At 43.5% G+C, this 12302-nt stretch overlaps 1 protein-coding gene across 1 annotated transcript; it reads left to right on the forward strand.

Annotated features, from left to right (window-relative positions):
- Nucleotides 1-2424: 2424 nt before the first annotated feature.
- Nucleotides 2425-9845, forward strand: Zpbp2 (zona pellucida binding protein 2). The gene is made up of 8 exons (XM_021177007.1): nt 2425-2650; nt 2778-2843; nt 3788-3913; nt 5150-5311; nt 5920-6138; nt 6652-6734; nt 8669-8849; nt 9389-9845. The coding sequence occupies exons 1-8, from the start codon at nt 2602-2604 to the stop codon at nt 9481-9483; spliced, it is 981 nt and encodes a 326-aa protein (XP_021032666.1). The 5' UTR covers nt 2425-2601; the 3' UTR covers nt 9484-9845.
- Nucleotides 9846-12302: the final 2457 nt, after the last annotated feature.

Here is a 12302-nt window from a genome sequence, read left to right on the forward strand (position 1 = left end):
GCTGGAGAGATGGCTCGGTGGTTAAGAGCATCGACTGCTCTTCCAAAGGTCCTGAGTTCAAATCCCAGCAACCACATGGTGACTCACAACCGTCCATAATGAGGTCTGATGCCCTCTTCTGGTGCATCTGAAGGCAGCGACAGTGTACTTAGATATAATAATAAATAAATCTTTTTTAAAAAAATAAAATAAATTTGTCTTCTATAAAAATCTCTCTCATATACTGAATTACTGACCTAAATCAGTCTAAATGAGATATTGAGAAATAAAGAAAATCAGTATAGATTTCATAGTGAACCCAGCTCATGCTGCTTCTCCATAGAGTCAGATGACAAGGTTTGTCTGGGCTGCCCAGCATGATGCTACATGCCTTTAATTCTAGCACTCACAAGGCAGAGGCAGACAGATCTCTAGGAGGCCAGCCTGGACTATATAACAAGTTCTGGGTTAGCCAGAGATACACAGAGAAACACTGTCTCAAAATAAATAAACAAAACTCTAAAGCACAAAGCTTACATCAAACATTTACATGGATACTTCCAAGACCCAAACTCACTCTCTCTCTCTCTCTCTCTCTCTCTCTCTCTCTCTCTCTCTCTCATTTCTTTTCTTCTTGCTTGTTTGTTTTGAGACAGGGCTTCTCTATGTAGCCCTGGCTGTCCTGGAATTCTCTCTGTGGACCAGGCTGGCCTAAAACTCGGAGATCTGCCCTCCTCTGCTTCTGCCTCTGCTTTCTGAGTGCTGGGATTCAAGGTATGTGCTACCACTACCTAGCTAAAGGTTTTCTTTTTAATTCTGTATATATGGGAGGGATGGAGAGGGTATATACATGTGAATGCAGGCATCCATGGTTTCCAGAAGAGGGCACTGGCTCACCTGGAACTGAGTTAAAAGGATGTTGTTGTAAGCTACCCAGCTGGATCCTGGAACTAGAGCCCTCTGGAAAAGCAGATAAACTCTCAATCACTGAGCAATCTCTCCAGCCCGACTATTCTAACATTCTTCTATAAGAGTTAAGATTTAACACATAAGTTTATGAGAATCGTGTGCAATAACTGAGAAGTTAGTAATACTTTGTACTTTTGGAAAATGTTTTGATTAAATCTGAAGTGAGGTGTCTCTGCGGTTATGAGCACTGGCTGCTCTTCTAAAGGACACACGTTTGATCCCCAGCATCCAAATGGCTACTCACAACCATTTGTTAACTCCAGTCCCAGAGGCAACACACTCTTCTGGCCTCTGTGGGCAGTGCATGCCTGTGGTGCACAGACAGACAGAAATGCAAGCAAAACACCCATCCACATTTTTAACAGTTGAGGCTAACCCATGAGTCTAGACGTAGTAACTGACAGGGGGTGGATCTGACTCATTGAATCCCATTTCATGCTTGTGCTAGATCGATAAAATTAACAGTGACTAAAAATGAAATTACTGACAAAGGTTGCTCCTGGACCATCTGAGACAGTCCAAATACTGACTCGGCTCAAAGGAAATAAAACTGAAAACTCCTGATCTCACCCCAAATAACCATTCTGCACCCTATCTGAACCTTGGGCTCTCTCCCTAACCAACCTACTCAAAACCACTACTGAGAGCGGTGCTCTACTGCCAAGAGATAAACAACACCTAAAGTCTTTCAGGTCACCTAAAATAGCAGTCAAGATGGGACCACGCATGATGGGGTTAGCGATTCAATTCAGTAAAGGCCCTGGGTTTGGTCCCCAGCACAGGGTTCAGAACTTTGAAAGACTATTTTGGAGCTCCCTGAGAGTGGCTTATCTCACATCAGCTGAGGAAAAGATCATCCGCTCTCGCCTTCCTTTCGATGGGACCCATTCTCTAAAGCAAAGTTACTTCCGAATAAATTTGCATGAGGGGGTGTCCCTTACATCATCTCACACTCTAAGCTGAAAAAAATAAAGGTTTAACCTTCCTCCACGTGGGAAGGTCTGAGGGCACCCTTCTGAAGCACAGAGGAGAGGGCTCTTCAAGGTCTTGGTTTTTGTATGCCAGAAAAATGCAATTAGGTGAAAACTGGGTGTGACGTTTTGACAGATCCAGCAACGCTAGCAAAGTTAGCTCGGGGTTCCAGAGCTGAGCCCTCGCTTTTAGGAAATTCTCACAAACATCTCCCTTCTTCTGATCGCCAAACTACGGCATCCTTGGGCTGCTCAGCGCCATCACCACCGTCCTTAGGACCCACTGTGTTCACTCATCAGTTCCTTTAGCCTTTAGTCTGAGGAAGTCCCCGGAAGTCTTGAGTTCGTTTCCTTTACTCATCACACCACCAGGCCGACTAGAGCTAGAGAGCGGGAACAGGGGACCGGAGGAGAGGTGCGAAAGGCTCGGAGGGTGCAGCGCTCCGCAACTGCGCGTGCGCCAGGAGGCGGGGCTCTCCATCTGCGAGCGCTTGCCCGGCCCCTCGTGCCAAGCCGGAACACGCAGGCGCTCTCGGGCACAGCCGCCCCCGTGATAGCCTGGGACCGGTAGGGAAGATGCCCTCGGCGGTTTGCTTCGCTCTGTAGAGGAGCGATGGGGAGGCGTTGGGCCTGGCCTGAGGTAGGAGGGCGCCCAGCCGTCGCCACTAGTGCCTGAGCCGTGATGCTTGCGTGGGCCCTACTCTACGCGGTGCTCTGGTCTCTCTCAGGAGGTGTGGCTTGGCTCGCAGGCTCCTCCCCCCGTCCCGCCTTTTTTGCCTCCCGCCCCGCCCCGCCCTGCCCTGAACCTTGTGTCCTCCAAACACTAATAATAAGCCAGACGTTTTCTCTCCTCCGCAGTTGGATCGCAACGTTCTTCCTTATTCAATATCAAAGGCTTTGTTTACGGCACGGTAGGGCACCCAGGTAATACGTGCCTCTTCTCACGCCAGGCTTGTCCCAAGAGCTGGGGATGCACCCGCTTAGGTTCTTCAGGCAGGGAAAAGGGAGCTAGGCAGGAGGGCGTCTGTGCTCTGCAGTTCGGGAAGTTCATTGCCCTCAAAGCTAGTCTTGTATTCCAGTGTTCACCACAGATCTGCCGCTCTGATACCACGTCTCTCTTTCAAATACTTCTGCTTTGTAATGGGTGAAGGCACTTAGCAGAGTGGACGCCCCTCTGGAAGGCTCTTCTCTCCCTCTTGTATTAACCAGCCCTATTCATGCATCAAACATCAGCTCCAGTGTTACTACTCTCTGTAGTTTACCTACATTCAGGAAAAAGTAGTGCTCCAAATTTGAAATAACATTGCATTCCGTCTAGAACAATTCCACATTTAAGGCAGTTCTCTTCCCAACACCATTACACTGCCAAACTGAACAATAGGCTTTATAGATTCTGATCCTGGCAATGACTGGACCTTAAAAAGTACCTTGTGAGACTATGTACTATCTTATCCAGTTGAGTCACTGTAGTACACCTTTCTAGTAAGCACTGCACAAGACAATAGGAAGCTTACGTGAAATACCAAGTTTTCAGTTTTGAAATAGTTTGTCAGTCAAGCTAACATCCTGTAACATTGATTCCATAGCTCCTTATTGGAGCTATTTATTCATATGTACGTTAAAAGGAACTTGATCTACATTTTTCTAGACTGCCACAAAATGAAAATATTGCCGATAAAGTACAGTTTAAAGGCTTACAATGGGAAGCAACAAAGACCTCATTCTAAATGACAACTAGCATTGGACACGTTACGAAGACTTTTTAAGTACTGAAATCCAGAAAGAACTACCTGGTATCATTGTCTAGGAGTGTGTGTGTCTTTATTTTTCTGTATAATGTAATTACGTAGAATTTTATTTTGTCACAGTAAAAATATATGTAAAGTTACATCAGACTAGTCCTGTCCTTATTTGTATGGATATTGATCGTGCTAATAAAGAAACAGTGGACCCCACCTACTTATGGACTGGGCCAAATGAAAACACATTAAGAGGTAAATAATTTTAATATATTTTAATGTTGTGAACATTGTTTCTTTTAAAGCACTGCCATTATTGAAAAGAACAAATTTAATTTTAAAATTCTATTAACTGTATTTTATTTTTGTATATGTGAGTGTTTTGCCTGCGTGCATGTATGTGCACCACATGCTTGCCCGATGCCCTCCGAGGTCAGAAGAGGATATCTGATCCCCTGGAAGTGGAATTACTACTGGTTGTAAACCACCTTGTTGGTGCTGGGAATTGAACCCAGATCCTCTGCAAGAGCAGCCAGTGCTCTTAAACAGTGGGCAATCCCTCCAGCCCCAACAAATTTAATTTTAACTTCAATTAACTTTTCTCAACACGACAAATTATCATTTTTCTTGGCCCATGACTTAAGTTCTTCATATGCAAAAGCTAAAAGCAGATGCAAAAGACTGCACAGGCCGTGTGAGCACAATACTCAAAATGTTGAGGCAGGAGGATTACAAGTTTGAAGGTGGCCTGGGCCACCAAAGAGACTGTTTTTTGTTACTTTTGTTTCCCAGTGCTTGGGACTGAATCCAGAGTCTCCCTTTCAAGCAAATTTTCTCTATGCTGTCTGGTTACCCTGCGGTAGTTATTTTTGGGCCCTACTTTTCCTAAGTACTAAATATTTTCCTAAGTATTAAAGTTTACCCATAAAACACCAGTAATATGGGATATTCAATATGTAATTTTATGTTAGAATAGTACCTTGTAATATCAACATTATTTGTGTGTTGTGTGTGTTTCTATATGTGTGTGTAAATATAAAATATAAATGTATATACGCACATAAATATGTATAGATATATAATTTACTGAACTACTGGCATAAATCAGTCAAAACTAAATAAAGAAAATCAACATATATTTCACAAGTGTGCCCAGCTCATGTAATTCTTTCATAGAGTAGTATGACAATTAAGGTTTTTTTTTCCCTTGGGCTGTTGGGCCTGGTGCTACATGCCTTTAATTCCAGCACTCAGAAGGCAGAAGCAGGCAGATTTCTGTGAATTCAAGGCCAGCCTGATCTACATAGCAAGTTCTAGATCAGCCAAGGCTATGCAGTGAGACCGTGTCTTAAAAAAATGTTTTATTGGGTTCTCAAAGTTCAAATAGTCTATTAATTTTTGAATTTTTGCATGTCTGTTTATAGCCCTGCGTCTACTGAATAATGTTTAAGTTACCTGTTGAATAACCCAGCGATTTCCTCTTTTGATCAGGGAATAGCCAGATAAATATAACAAACACAGGAGAACTGGTACTGAAGGATTTCCTGGAGCCGTTATCTGGACTTTACTCATGTATGCTTTCCTATAAGACTATCAAAGCAGAAACCCAAGAAGAAACTACAATAAAGAAGAAATATGACTTTCTGATCTTTGGTAATAATAATAATAATAATAATATAATATAATATAATATAATAATAAAAATAATATAAGTACCAGAGCCATCTTTCCAGTGCCCCAAAAACACCCTTACATTTTAAGATGTATTTTTATTATGTGTCTGTGTGTGTGTGTGTGTGTGTGTGTGTGCACGTATCACGTGCATGTGAGTGCAGGTGCCAGCAGAGGCCAGAAGAGGGCGTCTGATGCCCAGGAGTTAGGAGCAGCTGTGAGCGATCTGATGGGGGAGGCTGGGAATCACAGCTCCTAACTGCTGTGCCATCTCTTGAGCCCCAATGGCTTTTTGACACTATTAACTTACCTGTATTGCTACCACACAGTAGCCACATGGTAGCCATTTCTCTTAAGTAGACAGACATCTAATGACAATGACCGGTTGTTGTTGTTGTTGTTTCATTAAAATTATTAGTTATATGTACTATATAAACGGACCAATGGAATTATCTAGACCATTTACTAGATAAGTACGATTTTGAAGCTGATTTGCAAAATTAACGATGTGGAATGTTACATGTTTTTGGAAAGACGCAGCAGAAACTAATGCAAGACACAACTGTTTCCATTCTCATCTTTCTCTAAAGCGTATCGGGAACCTGATTATTCTTACCACATGGCCGTGCGTTTCACCACAAGATCTTGTGTAGGAAGACACAATGACCTGCTCTTTAGAGTGCTGAAGAAAATCTTGGATAACTTAATCTCTGATTTGTTGTGCCATGTCATAGAGCCATCCTACAAGTGCCATTTTGTTAAACTTCCAGAGAGGGACTTCCTGTATGAGCTGTTCATAGCCTTTCAAGGTGAAACCATTTTACAACGTTAATTTTATGGCTTTAAGTCAAAACCATAATAGACTATAAAATGAATCGCCATTATAAACACGAGATGTCTCCTACCTATAATAAGTTTGAAGTGTTTGCTAAGCACTAATCTATTGCCCGGTTGTGGTTTTAAAGTCAGCCTACCTTCAAATATAATATATTGTTTATTACTCAAAGTCAATGCCATTTTATTGACATGACTTTTAACTGTGCAGCTAGGTACAAGCTTAACACTTTCTTATAGAACTTTAGGAATGATGTTTTCTGGTTTCTGGTTTTGAGGAATTAACGAGGGAGTAACCAGACACAATATGTTTCTATTTTCAAGCCTTGTAATTACTTCAATTGGCCCCCAGATGGAGTAAAGACACAGTGCACGTGTTACTCAAACCGTGTGCCTAGCTTTAGTATTCTGATCAGGTAACTGGGTTAAAGGGAAGGATCCCGTGCTTTTTAGAAGCCGGTGTGTCCCTGTCATGTTTTCCTCTTCAGTGAATCCTTTCGCACCGGGCTGGAGAAGTTTGTGCAGCGGCTCTGCTGACTGTGAAGACATCACAAATCACAACATCCTCAAGGTAAGCAAACTCCCATAGCCAGGGGAAAGCACTGGGGACCCACAGGGCCTTTGGTCAATACTCTATCTTATTAACAGCAGTCCAAGGTCATCTTCAGCTGCACCGTGAGTTCAAGGCCAGCCTGGGCTACATGAAAACCTATCTCAAAAGAAAAGAAAAATTCTGACCTCCACATGCAAACCATGGTGTGCATGCACCTACATGTGCACACAAACACACATACACACAAACACACACACACAATCATAATACTGTTCTAGTTTTTTTTTAAGGAACAATTTGTTTATTTCTTCTATATTTTTTTAAATTATGTTTTTGTGTGTGTGCATCACTTACATGCAAAAGCACACATGTGAGTATTTGAAGACTGCTGGCAGGAATTGGCTCTCTCCTTCCTCTGTGTGGGCTGTGGGTTCCAGGAGTCAAATCCGGTCATCTGGTTTCTCAGCACGTGCCTTTACCACTGAGCCGCCTTGACAGCCCCGGAATGTTTTATGGTGGAGAAATATTTACAACACAGAGAGATAAGTTCCTTGACAAACTTTAGAAGTCAGCTCTCTCCTTCCAGTATGTGGATGTCAGGGATCAAAGGTGTGAGCCACCACTGCTAGGCTTCATTTTCTAAATGGTTAAGCAGTGGCCTGAAGAAAAAAACCTCACAATCAAGTTACCATAGGCTACATGTGTGGGTCTTCCAAAGTCGCAGCTATGGGAAATGTGGTCGTTGTTCTCCTGCCACAGACTCCGGAGGCTGAGGGCATAGTCAGAAAAATGTCTGTACTTGTTCCCAAGTCCGTGCCTGTAATGTTTTATGCGGTTTATAAGAAGTACTTGATTAGGCTTAGTCATTAGTATAGCTTGTCCCAAAGCCAGATTCACATCGTCAGTTTGAAATACTGACTAAAGCCTTGATTTATATTTTACTTGGCTCTTTTTAATTTTTCATTTATGTAGTCTGTATATGAGTTTTTGCCTGCATGTGTGTCTGTGTGCCGCACGCATGCTTAGTGCCCAAAGAGGCCAGAATAGGATATATGATCGACGGCCTGGAATTGGAGTCACAGACAGCTGTGAGCTGCCGTGTAGGTGCTGGGTCCTCTGGAGGAGGAGTAGCCAGTGCTCTTCACAGCTGAGCCACCCCCTCTGCAGCACCTTGTCTCTTTCTCTGTTTGGGGGGGGTTTGATTGTTTTGTTGGTGCTTCCCCCCCTTCTTAATAACCAGGGAGAATTAGAGATAATGTTTAGTCTATGAAAAAGGCAAACAATTCAAAGCTAGCTTTTATCCGTGTGTGTGTGTGCATGGTTGTGTGTGTGCAGGTACACGGGGCTGTGTTGAAGCTGCAGTACAACTTCAAATGTCAGTCTCAGGAGCACCATCTCCTCCTTGGAAACAGGGTCTCTGCCTAGTTAGACTTGACATTCTGACCAGCAAAGCCCCAGGAATCCTTCTGTCTCCACCTCCCCAGCACTGAGATTACAAGCAAGGAATGTATTTGGCCAACTGAGCCATCCATCCCCCCAAACAAGTTTTTTTTCTTTAATTATTTTATGTATTTGAGTACACTGTATGGACATCAGATCCCATGACAGATGGTTGTGAGCCACTGTGTGGTTGCTGGGAATTGAACTCAGGACTTTCAGAAGAGCAGTCAGTGCTCTTACCCACTGAGCCACCTCTCCAGCCCCACCCCACCCCCAACAAGTTTTTATAACTGTCTTCCTTAGCCACTCCGTGTATAAATGAACAAAAATTAGTAAAGCCAAAGGTACTAATTTTAGGCTTTAACATAGATTTTTTCAGGACTTCGTCTAATGCATCTTGCCCTGATGAGCAGGAAATATTTGTGCTGTGTTTTACGGCCTGTGACTCATGAGAAGGATTTAGATTATTGAAGTTAGTAATTATAATTTTCTCTGGCGTATCTAAATCTTAGGCGAGAGATCGGATGGAAGAATTTTTTCGGAAACAAGCTCACATTCTACACCATCACTTCAACAGAACGGTCCCAGCTATGCACTTTGTGGACCACAGTTTTCAAGTAACACGAATAGACAATTGTCGACCAGGCTTTGGGAAAAACGAAGGTCTGCACAGCAATTGTGCTAGCTGTTGCGGTAATTATAAAATACACATACCTAAGTGTCTGTAGATTCCAGAGATTATCGAGCTGAGTGTTTTCATCGTTTCTTCCACAGGAGAGAGAAGGAAAAAAAAAACAAACTTGAAAGCACAAATTTCTACACATAGTCATCCTATTATATATTCTTTGCATCGTTCACTCTTGTTTTGCAGAACATTTCCACAGTGTCCCACTGACATGTGACACTGTCCTGTGCAGGAGCGCAGAATGGTCCTGCCCGGGTAACAGAGCTGGGGAGCAGAGGGTAGAAACTGCAGACAGGCACTGACAAATGAGGCATGGAGAAGGCCTTGCAAATGCCGATAGAAAGGAAAATACAGTAGCCTACCTCTCCTGTGTTTAAGATTTTAAGATTATCACATTACAAAGTTTGAGGCAATCTTTACCACTTACTTGGCTAAACAGGTGTGGGTAGCCTGTGGAGAAACAGTGTTAACACCGAAGACTCCTTTGCACTGTTGAGACGAGGTGTCTGTAAACTATCCTGCCTGACAGCCTGCGTTTCCCTTGCAGTGGTCTGTAGTCCTGGAACGTTCAGTCCCGATGTGGATGTCACCTGTCAGATCTGTGTTTCTGTCCATATCTATGGAGCTAAAGCTTGCCCATAAACTCCACTCCAAGAGCAGAGGTGGAAGCATGGCTGTTTGCCTCTGAAGGTGGGGGCCAAGATCTGCTGGCGTCGGAGAGCATCGTAGATACCTCGGGAAAATAAGATCAGTAAGGGCAAAGCTTTGGAAGTCCACACTCTAGAAACAACAGCAGAAAGTAGCTGATGTGGAACAAAGAGGTCATTTCTGAGAAGGCATTTAGCTCTGTACCTTCGGTGTACGAGGGGAGGTTCAAGTGTTACTGGATGCTTTAAATGAATACGTTCTGTTTTCTACAAACTGAAACATGCTTTGTACCTGATATTAAGGTCAAAAAGAGTAGCAAAGTATCATATAATAAAACATTTTCTATTTTCCATATATTAATTTGCTTGAAATGACTTCTGTCAAGACCTATATAATACCCTTTTTAATTTGTTTCTTAGACGTATTTTATATGTGTGGTTATTTCGCCAGCATGTGTGTCCGTGCACCACGTGCGTGCTTGGTACCTTCAGAACTGGAGTTAGAGGAGGTTAGAATCGTTATGTGGCTGCTGGGAATTGAACCCAGGTCCTCTGGGAGAACAGCCAGTGTTCTCAACCACTGAGCCATCTCTCCAATAACTATAGTACTTTGGGATTAATAACTAAAGGAGTTACGTTAGTCCCTTTGCATTTAATTTCTAACAATGGAGTCATGTTTTAGTCTAGGCTTAGATTTACAGAGAATGAAGCATTTACAGAGAATGAAGGTGTGCAGTCACTTACGCTCCTCCATGTGCACTCGTCTCTCTCACACACACACACACACACACACACATCCCCTATCACTCTGGTCCACGGTTCACATTAAGATCTCGCTCCTCGGGTCACAGGTTTGGAGAAATGCATAGTGATGTGCTCGCCATGTGAGGTGAGACCCACCGTGCTTCACCTGCTCCCCGAGGCTCTGGCAACTCGTCATCTTCTTCTTGTCTTTTCCTAACTGCCATGTCCTTGGGATTATACAATGCATGGACTCTTCGGACTGGCTTCTCTTCACTCAGCCCTATGCATCTTGGGTTCCCTTGTGTCTTTTTCATGATGTCATAGCTTAATTCTACGCTGGGTAATATTGCAGGGTGTAAATAGAGCTCCCGTGAACATGAGTGTGCAAGTCCGTGTGGACAGAGTTCTCAGTGAGGTTGGGGTGATGCTGAGGAACATGGCTGCAGGCAAAGGCGGTGACTGTTTAGTTTTGTCAGAGATGAACATACTGCCAACCAAAGCAGCTTCCCCTCTCATGGTCTTGTTCCTTCTCCTCACCAGCATTCAGTACTGAGGATTTGCGGTGAGAGCTGACTACTGTAATGGAGGGAGGGGGTTCCTTTTTGTTTTTATCCAAATCCCTCGAGCCGTCTGACACTGAGCGTCTTCTCCTGTGGTCACTGGCTCTGTGTGTGCTCCTTAGTTATTCTTGGGTGTCCAGATTCTCTGCCATTTTTTAATTGGATTGTCTGTCGTGGTATGTTCTACTCCAGAGTTTGAAACACCCCTACAGAGATGTTCACTCTTCCTGGGATTTGTGCTTCATCCCCTTTCCACTGTCTCACTGAGCAGAGTTTTAATATCAGTGAACCCCTGCCAGACTGTCCATAAGTCAGTGTACCATAGTGTCTGGCTTCATGGGTACCAACCTAATTTGAATAGTATTCTTCAGTAATATGTTAGTAATCCTGTACTGATATTGACATCTTAACATGATTTTTCCATAAACCTGTTAATGGGATAGATTGCATTAATTCAGAAATTATCATAAGTTCAAGACAGTGAGTTCTAGGCCAGCCTGTGCCACAGAGTGAAGCTGTCACCCAGAAAGAATTTTCATGTGTGTAGTTGAATAAACCCTTTCTGGTCGTTCTGTATAAACTTTCCTCTTAACACTTTATCTTTCCCAAAACACAATAGCAGTATGGGTTTTGGAACTTGGGGACTTGTTTCACTTCACTGTTGTTTTTTTGTTCATTTGGCCTGTTTGGGTTTGGGGTATGGTGGTTTTGTTTGGCAATGCTAGGGATGGAACCCAAGGCCTCACATACGTTCGCAAGTACTCGACCACGGAGACATACCCGGGGCTGTAAAACAAAGAAAGCCTCCATTGCATTGTGTCCTGGCACCTGCCTCTTACCCATGCTGCTTGGAGGGACGGCTCTCTGCTCCCGGGCTTATGGAGTTTCACTTAGTTTAGCTCAGGGATGGGGGCACTTTCCCTTCTTTCGTTTCTAGGCATCATTTTAGAGTCACTGAAGAAAGGCAGTTCTGTTGAAGAGGTGTGTGCAGGGTTTCAAATCGGCCCTGACTTTCTCAGTACCAAGCAGATGAAGCCAACCTTTGTCGAGTTGTGACGTCTACTGCCTTGCAGTTTGTAAAGCGAGGCTGACGAAATGCTACTAAGGAGCAGCAGTCGTGGTAACTAACTACCAGTAGTCGTGGTAGTTCGTGTACCTTCTCATGCACATATGTATGTATGTGGTAACTAATTAGCTTCAGCTACTAACCAGCAGTAGTCATGGTAACTACTTAGCTTCTCATTAGATTACTTGTGCCTTGTAAGTAATCCAGAGTCGCTTTGTATTAAAATTTCTTGGGGGAGGCCATTAGGGAAGAAATGCTTAAAAAGCCTTCTATGGAAAGCAGTAAGGGAGGCAGGCACGTAGCTCAGCGACAGAAGGCTGCTGCCAGTCTCTTACGCACCAGGCTCTAGATGCAATTCCTAGACCCAGACAGAAATTCAGGAGCAGCGAAATAATGAGCAGTCGCTGAGAGAGTGAAGCCATAATCAAAGGGTCAAATTCCAAA

The sequence above is a fragment of the Mus caroli genome, chromosome 11, assembly GCF_900094665.2.
Source record: "Mus caroli chromosome 11, CAROLI_EIJ_v1.1, whole genome shotgun sequence".
NCBI classification, from domain to species: domain Eukaryota; kingdom Metazoa; phylum Chordata; class Mammalia; order Rodentia; family Muridae; genus Mus; species Mus caroli.

Excerpts from the sequence above, each read along its gene's own strand:
- Zpbp2 (XM_021177007.1), top strand. The coding sequence starts at position 2,602 with ATGCTTGCGTGGGCCCTACTCTACGCGGTGCTCTGGTCTCTCTCAGGA. Across the intron at positions 3,914-5,149 it reads AAATGAAAACACATTAAGAG|GGAATAGCCAGATAAATATA; the intron begins GTAAATAATTTT and ends TCTTTTGATCAG. Across the intron at positions 5,312-5,919 it reads ATATGACTTTCTGATCTTTG|CGTATCGGGAACCTGATTAT; the intron begins GTAATAATAATA and ends CTTTCTCTAAAG.